This window comes from Trachymyrmex septentrionalis, unplaced genomic scaffold (assembly GCF_001594115.1).
Source record: "Trachymyrmex septentrionalis isolate Tsep2-gDNA-1 unplaced genomic scaffold, Tsep1.0 scaffold51, whole genome shotgun sequence".
NCBI lineage: Eukaryota > Metazoa > Arthropoda > Insecta > Hymenoptera > Formicidae > Trachymyrmex > Trachymyrmex septentrionalis.
The window spans coordinates 1,835,588-1,853,226 of NW_017305683.1; the positions used below are offsets into that span (position 1 = coordinate 1,835,588).

The 17,639-nt window shown below is 35.3% G+C and overlaps 1 protein-coding gene across 1 annotated transcript in view; it reads right to left on the reverse strand.

Annotated features, from left to right (window-relative positions):
• LOC108751693 (cell adhesion molecule 2-like) overlaps window positions 1-17,639 on the reverse strand; it is a 92,552-nt gene that overhangs the window by 43,008 nt on the left and 31,905 nt on the right. The window contains exon 3 of the mRNA XM_018491999.1: window positions 10,770-10,845. Coding sequence (XP_018347501.1) covers window positions 10,770-10,845 — 76 coding nt within the window. The remainder of the gene's footprint in view (window positions 1-10,769; window positions 10,846-17,639) is intronic.

Sequence of the window (17,639 nt, forward strand, 5' to 3'; positions counted from 1 at the left end):
AAATATCAGGTAATGTGCGATTTTTATTTCAATTAAACATAATCTCCTATTTAAATTTCATTTATTTAATAAATTGTTTATTATAAATTAAAATGGTATTGCGTTTTTTGTGTAAAATAACACTTAACATTATATGGGCGCTGTATATATAAATATATTTTTTTATTTAAAAAGGTAGTTGCGTTCGTACGCAGCAAAATTTGAAATTAATTTGCAATTTGATAAACGTAGAATCAAGTTGCACGGGCTAGTAAGATCGAGGAAATGTCACAATGATGAATGAGATTCGCGGGGCAATCGAGGCGAAATTCAACGATTAGACAGCGCGAGAATGGAGGTCTGTGGAACTTGTAATAGGAAATTCTCTGTGGTGAAATTATACAGAGGAAGGAGTGCGTGTAATGTTGAAACCAACGTGTAGCGATGAATCTTCGTTTGGGAAGGATATACCAATCATAAATTTTAACTGCGCGCTATCAAGTAGGTGCGAAAATACTAAAATACATTCTCGCATTTATTTATACACAAACTGTCAGAATTTAATATAATACGGTTTAGAAAAGGAGAGAGAGAGAGAGAGAAAACAGAAAAATAAAAAAATTCTTTTGTCAGAAGATAATAGTATTTTACGCTCTTTTTGGTTACGTATATATATAGCCTCAAATTCCTCGTTCAAACATGCAGAATGTCCAATAATTTAACTAATGACAAATTAGCGGTATACTGCTTCAAAGCTTTGTCATATTAAATAAACATGTTGGGAATATTAATTAAAATGAGGCAGTCAATCTCGCGATAACTTATGCGCGTCTACACAATAGAAATATATAAATGTGACAACAATTTCAATCGCATGATTTTCTACATATTATCACTAATGGATATGCGATTAGTATAATGAAGGTTTATTAATTATTATACAATAGCGCGTGTTATTTCTCATTTTAAGATGCATGTATATTATACTATCATAAATGATAAAGCAGGGTTTATATTGTTGGTATCTGCCTATGATTACCTGCTTTGTTGCACGCATGAGAATTTAATTGTGACTATTATATGTATATACAGTTATTTTGTTATTATTTAATTGTGTGATTTATCTCGACGCAAAATTAATATAACTTGGCATGAATATAATTGGATGGGAATTCTTCTTAAAAAAATTTAAACAGTACTATTGTTATCTGACATTTTCACTCGAGGTTTCTCGATTAATTTAAATATCTGCAGAATTTCTAGAAAACCGATAATGAAATGGTTGACGATCTAGTCACAAACACGAATAATTTTCGTTTCTAGAGAGGTGAGTTGCACGCGCGAGAAATTGCTGCTATGGAGATGACGATATAAACGTCGAATAAACTGACCAGAGAAGTTTGTGTCGACAAGAGCGAACTAATTTGTAATTTATGTGTATATCACACAAGATATTTCGATATAATCGTGCTCTGTTTAGAACATTCATTTGCATATTGACGTATCCTGTTATCACATGAAAGAGAAAAGATATAATTAGCAGTTTTCAAACATACAATATTTCTCGATTACTTTTTATGTTGTCCCGTTACTATCCACAGAACATAAATATTATAGTATATACATCAATGTTATAATTTTTTACTCAACAATATAATTATTACATACAACATGTGCTATATTTCATTTATATTGCTGAATGGAAAATTATAATATTAATGTAATATTACTGTTCACAGTATTCTGTGGGTATTAATATTGATTTTTTGGCTCAGTTAATTAATTAATAGTTGAGAATCCCAAAGTATGAATCGCGACCCCAAATATTGAAAAATGGAAATAGTATAATAGTAATAAATAAATAATTTATTTATCTAACCACTGCTTTTTCATATTTAAAACTAGATGGGTCACGAATGTTTGTTGTTTTAAAAAGTGGGTCGCGAGATCTACACAAGAAATTCTCAATTAATTTTACTATAAAATGTAGGTACGTATCTATATGAGGTATGCATATTTGATGATTCAAAAATGAAAGACTCAGTAAATATTGTAATAATTCTAGAAAGAGAAGTCTTCCTTAAATAAATTTATTATCTTGATGTACTTTACGCATTTTAAATGCTTTATTATTTTCTTAAAGATAAATAAAAATATTCTCGTCTCGTGCAAATCGACAAACACTCTTTTCTTCAATATCTTCCTCAATTAATAGATGAATTGCTGTTAGGTAAATTAAATTCTAGTATCGATCATTACGAACGTTATTATAAATTGCTCCAGCAGATACCCCTTTTGCGAGATCAAGTTACGTAAACGCCCGGTCTTTCTGCAAGGGTCCTTCCAAAGTACCTATCTCTACACGCAGTGTATCGTGATTCAAAAGTCCTAATTAAGTACGCAACATTAGGTAAGAGTTTGCGAATTTGTACGGAAATCTGAAAGCTTCGTTATATCTTTGCAGTTTGGAGAAGTGAAACGTCAATATCGCTACGAATCTCTCTTCGCTAGAAGTTTCTGCCTCTGACAAAATAATTCTCCAAGTAGAGCATATGGTCGCGCTTCCTCGAGATACTTGTGTATCTTCACAGTGAAGATATGAAACTTCTCAGTTAAATTAAACGTATCAAATCAATGTGAATTACATTGCGGCGGAAATACTTGTGATAAAAGAGAGTACTTTGGAATATGAATTAAATAATGCAATTATTGAAAATCTAATTAACTCGAGTTAATTAAATTATTATAAATTATTGATAATTTGAAGTGCGTTTATTTTTTTGTTGCAAAATGAAGGTTTTCGTTTTTAATAACTGTGTCCTTAATCATCCTTTAAATTAATAATTTTACATAGAATAGTTATAAATTATAGGATTTTTTTTATATATAGTTTTTATATATATGATTTGATTATAAATAAGATCTTACTTTTCTGTAAAACAGGATTTACCCGAACAATTTTAAAAGACCATACGATAGTTCATTGCTACAATCCACACTCAAGTGGTGGATTAAGGTATCATGAAAGGTGGTAAGAGGATAAGGAGTCAAAATGTGGAAATCGCAGGACAAAGAAGATACTGTGTTCGTAGAATTCTCTTTCTTTCGCACGTTTCCTTTCCTTTCTAACTTATTACATTGCTGTTGTACTGTACATGATCCTAATACGCGATCAAGTGTGTACGATTAAAGTTCAGCCTTTACAAATATAAAGGAAAACCATAAAAAAATAAGGGAGATTGGAAAACAATATTTTCCTTTCTTCTTTTTAGAAAATCATTTAATGGTGCAAAATGTTGCTAGAGCAATTTTACAAATGTGTGTGTGTGTGTGTGTGTGTGTGTGCAAATATTACCTTGCGCTCAAGAAAGATAGAACGTTTATTGATAAGAGATTATTTTAATTTCTAAAATATGAAATAATTAATTATATCTTCTTTATAAGGAAGAAGAAAAATTTATCAAAACACTAAATAAAAAATTATCTATTTAATGTTTATTATAACTTTAATGATTTTCTAAAAATGCAAAATCTGAACTTTTATCTCATGCAAGAATAAGTTAAACACGAAGTCCGATTAAAGTATTCTTTGTATGCATTTATTTTATTCATTAATTCATGTAACTTTTGTTCATTTTTATTCACACATTTAACGGTTCAATTACTTCTGAATTCACAATTAACATTTGTCTCCGCCAAGAGCATGGTATGATTCTGATTACTGTAAATTTCGATAGAACATGACGAGATCTAGCGTGAAGGAAGTGAGAAGGAGGAAAGGAAAACCGAGTGCGATTACTTCCACTTGTTTTTCTCTTTCTCTCTCTCTCTCTCTCTCTCTCTCTCTCTCTTTCTCTCACACTTTCCCTCTTATTGCTGTCTCAAGATTTCATTCTCTGCCGCTAGATCGGCGTGCCAGTCGGATTAATGTTTCAGAAATTCAATTACGAGTTCCTTGACAGCTGTCTGAGTCGAGTAGGATCCAATTAATGCTTGCGATGCGGGCGTCGCTGTTCCCGCCTCTTCTCCCCCGGGTTCGTTTAAAACATCGAACTGGAAGTACCGCGGAAACAAGTGCAATAACGCGTGTGGGAACAATACCTTATAAAATGAAACGAAATGACGAGCAGGTTGAAAAGTTGAAGTATCTCGGTTTACGCGAAAGTCAATGCGACAGCGGAACCACATACTTCGAAGAGTACCCGTGACAGAGAACGAGAAAAAAAGTAAAAGCGTAAGAGGGTCGCCGATCGAAGGGTGATGAGAGAAGAACGTTTCGCTTCACTTTTTCCATGATTTCTCGAGACACCGTGGAAAAAGTGTATGGTCCAATTTGTAGGCGCTTCGCGCGCTTTCACAGTCTCGTTTACGACGTTACGTGGGGAGCATATTGTTTCCCCTGGCAAATACGATACCCGTTCGATAGCGAATAAAGTTGTGAAAGCCGTGGCTGATCCGGCCAATGCGAGTATTTTCTTCGTGATGAAATTATTAATTGAGACTGATAGTACCCATAGTACAATAACAATACAGACTATGTTCTGCAACATGTTACAGGAATTTTCGACTACTACGTAAACGATTCTGACAGACTGTTTTGTATCCTTTTTAGCTAAACAGATGGTATCTTTATTTCAGGCTCTCGCGCACACGAAGGTTTGCCGAAAAATAGAGATATATTACAGAGGAGACGGGGAAGTCCGTGCGCGGCATATGCATGGAGCAGATTAACGTAAAGTGCTTCATACGACGTACGTGCAATGACACTGCATGCCATATTTTATGGAATTTGCGCAAAACAAGTATCCGTGTCACGCTTTAATACATAAATTCTATCGAGCTTGCGGAATACCGTTGCCGTTATCCATAAATTAACGCATTGTTCATAAATACATAATGATAAATAAATTTTGGAAAATATAATAAAAAATATTTTTAAATATCGCAATCAAAGTCAAATGTTGTCAAGCAACGGAATCCTTGGCGGTTGCTTGGGCGCGAGGAACATATCTCGAATTGGATCTTAGTACCGCGGAAACGTCTAAGAGAAAATGTTTTCTACCGGGATAAATCGTCCGTCATATAAGAATAACAGGAAAGTTTGAATTCAATATCGCAGCGCGTCGCGTCGGTTCTCGTTGGTAAGTTATTGAGTTTCAAAGTGCAATAGTCAATTCGACGGTACGTGCCGCGCATACACTGCCGTCGCCGATTCGCCGGCGGTCGATGTGACGAATTTTACTTCCGAACTTTGAAATCCAATAACTCACGGCTCGGTCATCGAATCGATGTGTTACCGGACGGTTTGCCGAGTTTCAGGCAAGCTCATCGCTCTTCATGCGTTTCGCTCCTTGCGCGACACACGGGCAAGCTCTAGGAGCACCGAATTTATGGAGCGGTTCGGCGATGTATATCTTGGCATTAGATGTAAGGTCAAGTGTGACGGTAATCGTATCTTATATAGTGTTGATCCTATAAATTTCGTTTGTTCGAATTTTGTAACTGCAAATACGTCAAGATGATTTCTCGTCGTGTAAAAACGGCACAGGAAGAACAGAGCTAGTTGTGAACAAGAGACATTTTTGAATAACAATATTCGTTCTCGTGTCAGTTTAGAGTGAAGACCTATTGTTTTTTTTTCTTTTTTTTTTTTTAAATCTGTACTATGAACATGAACAAGCAATAGGGATATTTTGAAGTCAATATGTATTCTGTCAGAAAAATGGCAGGTCTTCATTTAAAATTGATTTAAAAAAAAACTTGTTCGAAAATTTCTCGTATTTAAAATTCTGTTCTACCACCACTCTTCTTTTCACCACATTTTTTCGTAATTGTGATGTAATGAAAATTATGATTAAAAAAAAAACAATTTTGTTAATTTAATTTTATGATTGATTTTAAATAATAATTAAAAATCGTAGATTTTATTTTTTATACTTAGATTTTTATAATTGCCTATATAGGAAAAAGAAGGCGATTTTTATTAAAGAATTAAAACATATATATTTTTATTCATTATTTTTATAGAGAAAATACCTACAATATTTTAATATAGATAATAAAAAAATTGTTTAAATAATTCAATTAAACGTAAATATATGTTTTTATTTATTACTTTTATGGAGAAAATAACTATTTTAATACGAATAATATACAAAATAATTTGCAAAAAAAATGAAAGATAGATGAAAACCATAGATTTTACTTTTTACTTTTCTTCGATTTTTATAATTGTACGTAAAGCAAAAAGCGAGAATTTTTACTAAAGATTTTTATTAAAGGATTGAAACATCGTGAAACACAAATATATGTTTTCATTTGTTATTCTTATATATATATACAAATATATGTTTTTAGTTGTTATTTTTATAAAGAAAATAACTATTTTATTAGTGTAGTACGAATAATATAAGAACTGTTTGAATATCGCTTGTAAAAAACAGAAAATATATTTTTGTCACTGCACTCTTCAATATTTTTTATCATAACGTATAATATTTTGCTATTGCATAATATTCAAGGAGTTTTTTTAGGAAGTTTCTTCAAAAGCAATGATATCTCATATTGATCATATTCTTGTTAATTAAGTATCACATCAATTACAACGTTTAAATCTACGACGTGTCGACTAAACGTCATTACACCCATCCTCCGCTCCTTCGTTCGCCAAAGTATATAATTATGCTTTAATTATCCTCCGCTCGAGGTGATTCCGCGGTTACGTGAGAACGAACGTTCGTGTGCAAGCTAAACATGGTGACTACAAGACTCTTACACAAACTGGGTGGTGTGTACGTAGTACACGTCCACGCGGCTCTTCGATCGAGCCCTCCTAATAGAGATTCCGTGAAGCTTGTCGTTTCCTACCGGAAGAAACTTCGATTCCGTGATAACTTAGGGTATGCAATTACCATCCATCTAGCAGATGGCATGGGTAACCGGGATGGTCCCAACCTAAGGGCCAAGAAAGGGTGAGAATGTATTGAGGCAGACAGATTGTGAACTTATAAATTGACAGTAGGCAGTCAGTTGAAAATCTTGTCTTTGATGACAAACGCTAATAATCGATTTATTCTTATTTTATAATAATTCCTTTTTATACAGAGAAAATCATTTTACTGAAGGATCTAAAATTTTACTGGATACAAATATGAAAATCATTTTACAGAACCATCAGAATGATTTTGTTGGAAACTCAAATTAATAGCTAAAATATAGACATCTTTTGCCAGTAATTCCTTATTATTTTTTAGTTTCAACAAAATTATCTTAACAATTCAAAATTCCAAATCTATAGTCAGCAAAATTTTAGATCTTTCAGCAAAATTATACATTCTATATTTTATTACCTCAGCTATTACATTAACTCTCCATCGATTAGCGATGGATCATTGTGTATGCACACCATAGGATAAAATAAATTAATTTAATTAATACATTCATTTTTATATAAATGGACACTTAAGTAAAAATTTTAATATATAAAAAACGTAAGAAATATAGAAGGAAAAGAAATATATAAATTGACCCGAGAAGCAAGAAAATAGGAAATATGAAAGAAATATTATGTCATTTAAAAAGCAAATGGACACATTCTTAAAATGAAATTTTCAACATTTTCCTTTGGATTTATCTGATTTTTTATCAATGTATATTTATTGTTGCAATTTACTATTATTGCTCAAAATGATAAAAAATGAATCGATTGCGAATCAGTCATTGAATACACAAGCCATATCGCACGTTTGGACTATCGTGCATTCGCGTCGCGAATACCACGAAGGGCTGATCGATCTGTCACGTATATTCCGAGTGCACGCGAAGGGATGGGAAATCGATGGCCTTTGGTGGACCTTCAAGGTGATTCCTTTTTGCGTCTGGCGATCGCTTTTCTCTTTCTCTTCTTTCTTTCGTTCCCTCTGGTCCTTTCCTTTCTTTCTTCCTCCTCCCATATTTGATGACGGATCGTTCAGCTGAAACGAGTTTTGCTGACTAACAGCTCGCTGTTTCTTTCTCCCGGTGCGTCCTTTTACTTCTCTCTCTCTCTCTCTCTCTCTCTTTCTCTCTTTCTTTCTTTCTTTCTCTTTTTTTCTGCTGACGGCTTCGATCCGTCGTCGTGCAACAGCAACCATCAATGTCGGCGATGGAATTCCGATTCGGAAGATTAGAGGAAACGATCGCGAGGCAGTCCAGAACGTCTGTGAAGAACTTGAGCGGAGAAATCTCGCGAGAGTTACGAGACTCACGGCCGAGTTAGGGGTCGAGGGGCATCTTTTTCCAACAGGAAGAAATCCGTAGACGGAGGGAGAAAAGCGCAGCAGGAGAAAGGGCGAGAAGTTTTCCCGCATGGACTTATCTCCGCGTGTAGGCGAGTAAATAAATAAACTACGAAGAGACTTGAAAAGTATCGAGATTTCTTCGTTGTTCGATCTCTCTCTCTCTCTCTTGCATCTCGCAACCTCCCCGCAACATCTCCGCATCCGTTCATCCACTCTCTTCTTCCCGCTTTTATTTGTAATTTTATTTATCGTTTTCCTTTAACATTAACCGCAAACTCGATACGTACTTTATTGCTTCGCTTCTTACCGATGCTTTTATGAGTTCCGCTTACACGATTTACCTTCGCGGGGGTAAATGCGAGAAACTGTTCCGTCTTCTGTATTGTCTCCTCTGTGGCTGCATTTCCCGCCGGGTTTATCCCGCCGGCGTTTCTTTTCTATTTTTCGTTCGATCTCCTCGCGTATCTTCCTCTCTGTGGCACTGCTACCGCTCGCGGTCTTAATAATTCCGGATGGAAATGGAATTTGCACGCGCCCGTCGATGCAACAGTGATGGTATAGTTTTTCGCTTCCGGCGCACGTGTAAAATCTACTATCCGCTGGGAGGTCTAGTCCTTCATTACGTCCTACCATTTGCTTTGTAATGAATGAACAGCGGTTACGTTGCACACCGCGCTCCCTGCATGTTGTGCATACATATAGAGAATTCACGCCCGCTGGCCTGGAACCTGGGTTGGTATACATTAGTGATTATGTCGCGATATTTCGGTTTTATTGTATACCGTACACTCCGGGCGAATTATTTAGCAAGTCCTATACCACCGAACCGATCATTTATCGTTGTTATGCCGCGGCAAGAGCATGCTATTGCGAGGGATCGTGCTACAGGCCGGTCATTCGAAAACCGATCAAATTAGCTCTCGAAGTCCTCTTTACGTAGGCACAGGCGTATAACTTGATTAATGGAATAAATCAATTAAATTATTCAATACAGGACTAACATAATCATGGCCCGTGCCATGGCAAATTGCGGAGAGTAAGCACTGGAAAGAGATTCTAAAACCCGATTATGCAACATATATATTTTTATTTCTTTCTTGTTAACATTATTTTCTAATGATTGATTTTAACATCGTAAAGATGAATGTTAAAAAAATCTTAAGAAATCTTTTCCTTGGGGATTTTCTTAAAAAAATAAATTTTCTGCTTTTGTTTCAGTGATATATTAAATAGGATAAATATTTTTTTTTTGTTTCTTTTTTTTTCACCTTAATACAAATTTCTTATAAAAAGATGCTTTTCATGAAAAAAAAAAAAATTGTTTTCTCAACTCGCTTTTAGCGATCCTGAACTTAATGTTTGAAAAAGGATATTAAAGATTTTTTAACAAAGTTCGCTGAACGAGATTCTGTTAGATACGTAAAATCGGATGTTGTAATTGGAGAGAATAATGAGGGAGGATGTGCCGGAACAAAAGGAAGCTAATAGGTATGCCGACAAGAGGAATGCAGAAATTATGTAATGAAGGTAAAGTAGCGTCTTGTTTCAATAAGATGCGCATTATATCTCTTGCAAATATAAAATAAGAGTGTATCGATCGATAATTCGCAAAATACATCTCGGCGGTGCATATCTGTTAACTCGACTATGCTTTGTGAACAAAAGCGGATAAAAGCTTTGACTTTTTAGGGCGAAATTCTCCATAATATTTTTATAATTGAGTGCTTCATTGAGAGAGAAAACTAATGTAAATTACAAGAAATAATAATTTAAGATTTCTTTAAAAGTATGAATATACGTTTTTTTTTAAGATTAGAGGTCATAAATTGTGAACATAATGTATTTTCATTATTAGTAGTTACATGCATTAGATTCTTTTTAACTGATTAATATTTATTTTTTCATATTCCAATGTTATGTTAAATATTAAATAAATTATTATTTATTATATGTATGAAAAGATAAAGCTGTAAGTCATCTTAAATATAACGTGAAATATTTAGCTTAATGCACAAAGACATTATGTCCATATATCTTGCAAGGATTATCGGATATTTTTGGAAACACGGAAATTGAATTTATTATATTATAGAAAGAAGGTACATTGCAAAGACAGTTAAAATTACCTTCATATTTAAACGTTAATTATCGACTAAATCCTTAAATTCTACTATTTAAGTCAACGTATTTTCAATTACAAAATTAGCTGTGCGTTAATAATTTCCGAAGTAATTTGTATATGATGGACTTTGCGGATACGCTATATTTGTCTACCAATATATTTGTCGATATTACGAAATACTATTTCGGGATTTGAAATCATTTGCTTTTCAAAGTGCATGTATGTCGTTATTTTTGAGAGGAAAAAAAATCCTGATAATACATTTATAAGATAAAGCACTACAATAATCTAAGACAATTGCACGCATCACCGCCGACACAGCGACTGTGTCTATTTCGCGCACGCAGAAAGCAGTTGACGTTTGTGTAGCTTATGGCGAACATTCTCACCTGCATTCTAGAAGCGCGTTCCTGCCCCTGAGGGTGTACGCCGGAACATTTATGTGAAGTAGCTTCAGAGCAGCGACTGAAACAGAAAAAGAGAGAGAAAGCTCGTGTGAGATCGCATAAATGTCAATTGCGAGTATATACGTCGTCGCCTGGGGGTGCTATCGATGTCACTGGAAATGCACGACAACGATTCCTCGAGTGTTCGATTATATTGTCGGTAATAAAAGAACATGGAATACGCTTCTTCGGAGTAAAAGCATCAAGGAATGATTTTGAGTTATGGATATTGATACATGAGTATAATTTAAAAAGACAAGAGGAAAGGCGCGAAATTTCATTTATTTATAAAGTTTATATGAAAAAAAATAGGAGGTTATTTATATTCGATTACTGAGTTTTCCTTTTGTATATAATTTATTTGTTTAATTTTGGTGATATCAATATCAATCCATATCAAATTGAAACATTTATTTATCGAAATTGAGACAACATCATAATCTATTTTCTTGCTAAATTTACGATTAATTATGACAATATATTACACATCTCTTTCTTTTCTTTCTTTTTATGATAGAATTTTCTAAGTTTTTCTATAGTTTCGAATTTCTAAAAGGATAGATGAAAGAGCTGTTGCAAAGGTTTGCTTGTTAGATCATGTTAGATCACTTCTGAACAAGTGCTACTTCAATATTACTCGCTACTGATATGCAGCCCGACTTGAATAGAGAACATTTTCAAATGCGAGACTTCTTTCACGCTTAAATCGGTAAATCTCTTGACCTACTGCCAAGCGTACAAAGAAGTATTAAAAAAACGGTACCATAGTTACTCGACCTACCGCGGATCTTTTTACAGAAAAGTATCGCGTCGACCTTCGACTCAAGCTTTTAGTAGTGACGAGGGTTGGCAAAGCTTGGAAAATTGTGCTGCGATTGGATGATCCTAAGAATTGGAAGTAGATCGTGCTAGATGCTCAAATAATGGAAGATATATTTTGTTACGATGTCTGCTAGTTTACCCTCCTTTTCTAGTTTTCTTTATCTCGTCTCCTCTTGACATATTTGAGCCAAAAACCGACGACTTTTATAAACTGTACATTTCGAGAATTTAATAAAATCGATAATTTAATATAATCTTATACGATTTAAAAAATGCTTTTATGACATCAAATAATATATGTATCGTTTTATTGAATTATTCCATGAAGAGTTGATAAGTATTGATATAAATATCAATATTTTTCAATAATTTAATTACATCGTTTCATTTAAGTGCCAAAAGATTGTTTACAAAATATTACATTTACATATATAAGTTCTATCGTTTTTTATGCAAAATCAGTTTTTCGTTAGATATATAATGTGAACTTGTATTTAAAATTGTTCTTTAAATATAAAAAAAAAAAAGAAACAAAATCGATGTCTTTATATACTCAAATTGAATTTCTGATTTTAATAATCCGACGCGTTTTCAATATAGATAAACTAGGAAGAAATTGCGGAGCTACCTTAGAGGGTTTAAGCTCAACTCTTATATTTTTTAAGCGTAGCAGACTATATGTGTATGTAGAGTACATAAGTATGCTCATGTAACGACTAGTAGAGGTCGGTATCTAACTTTGTCGTCATTGCCGTTGTCGTCGTCGTTGTCGTCGTCGCCGCTGACAGGAGAATGGGAATGGACGCGAAGAGCAAAAAGGTTAAGAGTAAGAATTCCTAGGCAGAGACGAGCTGAAATTTTCAGTACCAGATTAAATGTGGAGGCTAGAACATCCTAGACGCCGCGCCGGTCTTGTCTTGTTCTGCGTTCGTAAATGTTACCCGTAGACAGTTCGTAAGACGAAGATCTCTTATAGGTACATACATATTAATTCATAGAATAAAACCGGGACTATATTCTGTGCAGAAATGAGAGAGATTATTCCGTGCTGAAATTAATGGCGAAATATTGATGCGTCTAAACTTAGATAGAACGTGGCTTGATGACAGCAAATGCTATTTTGTGGGTTCACCAAATCAGAAGCAAAAAGCATATTGAGTTATAAATTGACGACTAAAATTGCTAAATGTTTGAACTTTTAAAATTTATTTATAGAACTAAATTTTGAAATTATTATAACTTATTTCGAAAAATGATGGGTATATTAATAGTTTATTATGAAATGTCGAAGTTATATGCATAGAGCATCAATGTTGAGAAACCAATTCACTGTACATGTATCGAATGTCCGCACACATTTATAAATATATTGCTTAACTTCTCTAACTTCCCGACACGACGAAGTATATTTCTCAACTTGCGACCCAGCCGTAACGTCTACCTTCTTACCCTTTCGCTAGCCTGTCGATCCTTTACAGCTTTCAATATCTTTACCCGACATGGTAAGTACCAAAATTCGAACGTCACTTCGAAGTTTTCACCCGTCCTAGGACACGTCTAAACAGTTTAGTCAGCGACGCGCGCACGAGAAGCGTCGGGCAAACCGAAACTTTCTACGGAAACCTCGCAAGCTTTCGTAATTGGAGAAGGGGGAAGAGACGAAGAAGGACTTGGGTCTGCTTCCTGATTCTGCATATACCTCGCAAAGTAAACTGGTAAACTGGTAATGTTCATCTGGTGGAAATTGTTATGCCCTGTCAGAAGCAAGCTACGAGTGACGTAGGTCCGAGGCGAATCCGAGTTTCGAGATCACCCTAAGAGGATTAGATAAGGGAGAGCTGCCCACAACACGCCAGTGTAACACATTGTGTGTGGTTTTTAGAGCATTACAAGCGAAAATCGATGTCGTCTTCTTCCCTTCTACCGTATTTTCTGATGCTGTAATATTTATGACCTCAGCTCGTATATCATTACGTATATATTCTACAAATAAATTACGCGTCGTGATTTCGAAAGAAATCACGCTAACATACCGCCCGAATATTAATTCTCCTTTTCAAAGTAACAATTTATTCATATTCCTTTTTTTCTAAATATATATATATATATATATATATATATTTTTTTTTTACTTACGCTTTCCAGAGATATCGATTAGCGTCAAATTTGCGCAGAGCAAAAAACATGCACATAGGGTTGCCCTTCCACGTGATTGTCATTGAAATCGTTAAAATACAATGGGTTGACGCAGTTGGGACCGAATAAACGGGCGATAACGAATGCGTTTTGCGTTAACGATGTGACGCTACGCTATTATCCTCAACTCGAGAAGAAAAGTGACTCGATTGTCGATGCATCGGACAAGTGTAAAACTCGTCCGATTAATTCGTAGTTTAATCGTGAGAAACGCGACGCGTTGAACGATATTTGACGATTGTCGATCGTTGCTAGGTTCTCACTACGTCCATTGCCTAACAATAACTTCCTCGCTTTCCGTATGTACTCCAGCTTCGACCGTTGAATTGCACGATCGGCTTCAAGAGAGATAAGCGACCTTTCTCTCGACGAGTCACCTTTGGTCGTGACGCCGGCCAGGAGAGCGCGATTATATTCCATCGAGAGGATCGTGCTTCGATTTCGCCTGAGAATTAATTGCACCGGGATTTGGCTTTGCATAGCTGTCGGAGCCGTCGCCTCTTCACGGAACTCGCTAAGTTTGAAGCAACGATCACGAATATTGTAGGCCCTTCGCCTACGGTGACCTAACCGGTTGTACTAAAATTTGCATCGAGAATTTTGAACAATCGACACAGGTCTGCTTGTGATAATAATGCATTACAACGTTTGGTATCTTGTAACAATAAAAATTATTAATGCATTATATCAAAATTGTAGCTAGGCTATCTTTTGTAAATCTGTCTTCTTACACAGAAAAAAATGTTTAGTTCTTTTTCTATAAAAAAAAAAACTTTTAGGACATAACAATTTTTTAGTTATAAAAAATAATCGGTGAAAAAAAAATTTACAAAATATTGAAATGATACAAAATATTGAACTGATGATAATTTGCTATAAAAAATAATATCATGTAACGTTCTATGTTGCATTTGTGTTCTTTGACGCATATTATTTATTTTCAGCTTTTAGGTTCCTTATAAATCATCTTCATTAAGAATTTCTTTATATAATATACATAATCTCACACGGATTAGAGACTTTATGCGAACAATGCCACTTTATCAGTCAGTGTAACCCCGAAACTACCTTGTTCTTGCTCTAAACGACATTAAGAGACACCCTTCTCGCGCGGGCTATGTATTACCGTGTTAGCGCGGGTTATGTTGTTCTTGTACCAGACAATGCGGAGAGCGCTATTTCTGGGGATATGACAAGCTAATTTCACTGTAACTTCCGTTGATATCCTTTCCACAGACTATTTCTGAAGCTGGTAAAAGGGAAATATAAGAGCACAGTAACATGATAAATTTGTTCCAATTTTTTGTTGTTTCACGAACCATTCAAAAATAAAAATTTTGATCACTCTATTTATCAAATGTCTAATAATATTACTTCCACTTTCGCGAAATTTTGCAATCCGCTTTACAAATTGTGCGGACTTTGTCGTTTATCGATCGGGATCCATTATTAAATTTACATAGTTTGATAAGTCCGCGCAATCACGAGACTCGAAGTCTCATCTCCTTATCATATTTCACGTAGGAAAGTGGGATAGTAAAATTTTTAACAAGGTCTCGATGAATATGCGTGTTATAACATACTAAGACCCAGAAATTAAATTACACCGTAAAGTGCGATAGTTCACTGCATAATGGACATATGCGCGAGGAGGATACATAGAAGGACGATGAGAGAGAAAGAGAGAGAGAGAGAGAGAGAGAGAGAAAGAGAGTAGGAATGCTCCGTTATGCACCGAAACTTTATTTTAATACTGACTTATCTAAGAGCGACGTAATAACGCACCTAAAAAAGCGCTATCGTTAAAACTTCTTGCGAGTCGAGGCAGCACACTGAGGTATCTTTAATTTATGCAGTGTCCGCGTTTCGGGCGTTACGAGAATGAGAGAGAGAGAGAGAGAGGGGGGGGAGAAAGAGAGAGAGAGAGAGAGAGAGAGAGAGAGAGCAGAATAGCCCTCCGCGTTACGGTGGCTTTCCCGGAACGAAGTTGAAATTCATTATAAGCAGACATTAATTTTACGCGGATTAATAACGACGCTTCCCTGTCCTTTATCACAGGCGGAACACCGTGAGTCGGCGCCGACGCGACGCCGCGTCTCACCCTGCTGTGTTTTAATTAATTCGTGCCACGCGCACGTGTTTGTGTAGCTTGTCATTTTCGTCGCTGTCTTTCAATTGGCCGAAAGAGACGCAACCGAGCGAAGGACGCAAAATTGTACGGTGAAAGTCAAACACCGGCTAAATGCCACAAATAATGCTCCAGATTACAACAAAAAACATTTGAAATTCCGCGTTTATAGAAGATCACAGAAGAACTAATTTGGTACATATTAAGCAACTTAAAAGATTTAATTAACACACAGCGAATAACAAGATAAAAACGTGAGATAAGATGGATATATATCAAGACATGGAAACTGGACTCGATCTATCTTAGGTGTCTTTCTAGAAAAAAATTTGTCAAGTTTATATACTTCATCCTTTTTCTCTCTTTTGAATATAAAATATCTTTCTTTCATTCCAGGTAATGAAAATATCGCTTTTAGTATTTAGTTGTGTCATCAAATTTTTATTTAATTGTTCAATTCTTCAGTTAATAAGACTTTCATCTATTATACTATTAAATTAATAATGTCAAATTATATCCAATTCGAGTTATTTTTTATCATTCCTATAAATAGCCATTCTACTATTCAGTATGTCATTGATTAAAAAAACAATAGAGTTAAACAATTTAATGAAGAAAATTAATTAAATTTGACTGAAATTTAACTTATTATTTATTAAATGCATGCATTATTAAGGACTTTGAAAAACTAACCACAGAAATAGATGGATTTATATTTTGACATAAATGCATGGAAGTTAAAAATAATAAAATGTTATTTTTAACTAAAGGGATTTACCATATTGTTCCTTCGATCTAACAGTGTAATCATTCTATTGCCGTAAATATCGAGAAGGCGCTTGATGGAACGAAGCCAAGTGCGTGATCATCGAGTTTGCCTCGGTGAATCGAATAATGACTGGATATGACAGCGAAGAACCGAATGGGCAATCATCGCTATCGCTTCTAGCGACGATAAGATAGGATCGCTTAATTCGCTATTTCTGCCGAGTTCAACAAAACGCGGTTGTTGTTTCTCGGCGGATTTACCGCACTGCGCCGTTACTCGAGCAAACGAGTTACGGCGATGTCGAATCGATGATACTCGCCTGCGCGTCATCGTTTTCGTGCAATCCGCCCCGAGGCCCCCTGCTTTTCAGAGCTATCGGCCCGTCGTCATGCCGGTTCATCGCGTGCAAACGCTTTTTCCTTTCGTGCCCTTTTGCCCGTACCATTTTTGCACGGAGTCATTACCATAGTTACACCAGAGCTCCGGCTTTATTTCGAAAATTCCATTCGGCAAATTCGCGCACACGCTGATCGGTTTTCTTCTATATTCACCTGTTATATCATTGTTACGCAAACCGGGGCGTGCAACGTTATTTTGCGGCTCGATATATCTATGGATGCGCCGTCATTGTTCTATTTCTTGACGGCGCCTATATAATATGTAATTACACGGCACGTAAAACGATATTAGTTATTCCACTTGCAAGATATTGATGTATCACAGTTCTTTGTTCTACCGCCTGTGCATAACAGAAGAATAGCTTGAATAATTCAGCGGCACTTTCCGCGCGTAATAGTCGCTTTGTCCCTGACTCTCGGCATTCAAGCGCTTCGTCTTCGCTCTTGCTCGCGCGATCATTGCCATCCGGTACTTGTGGAGAACAGACTTATATGTATAT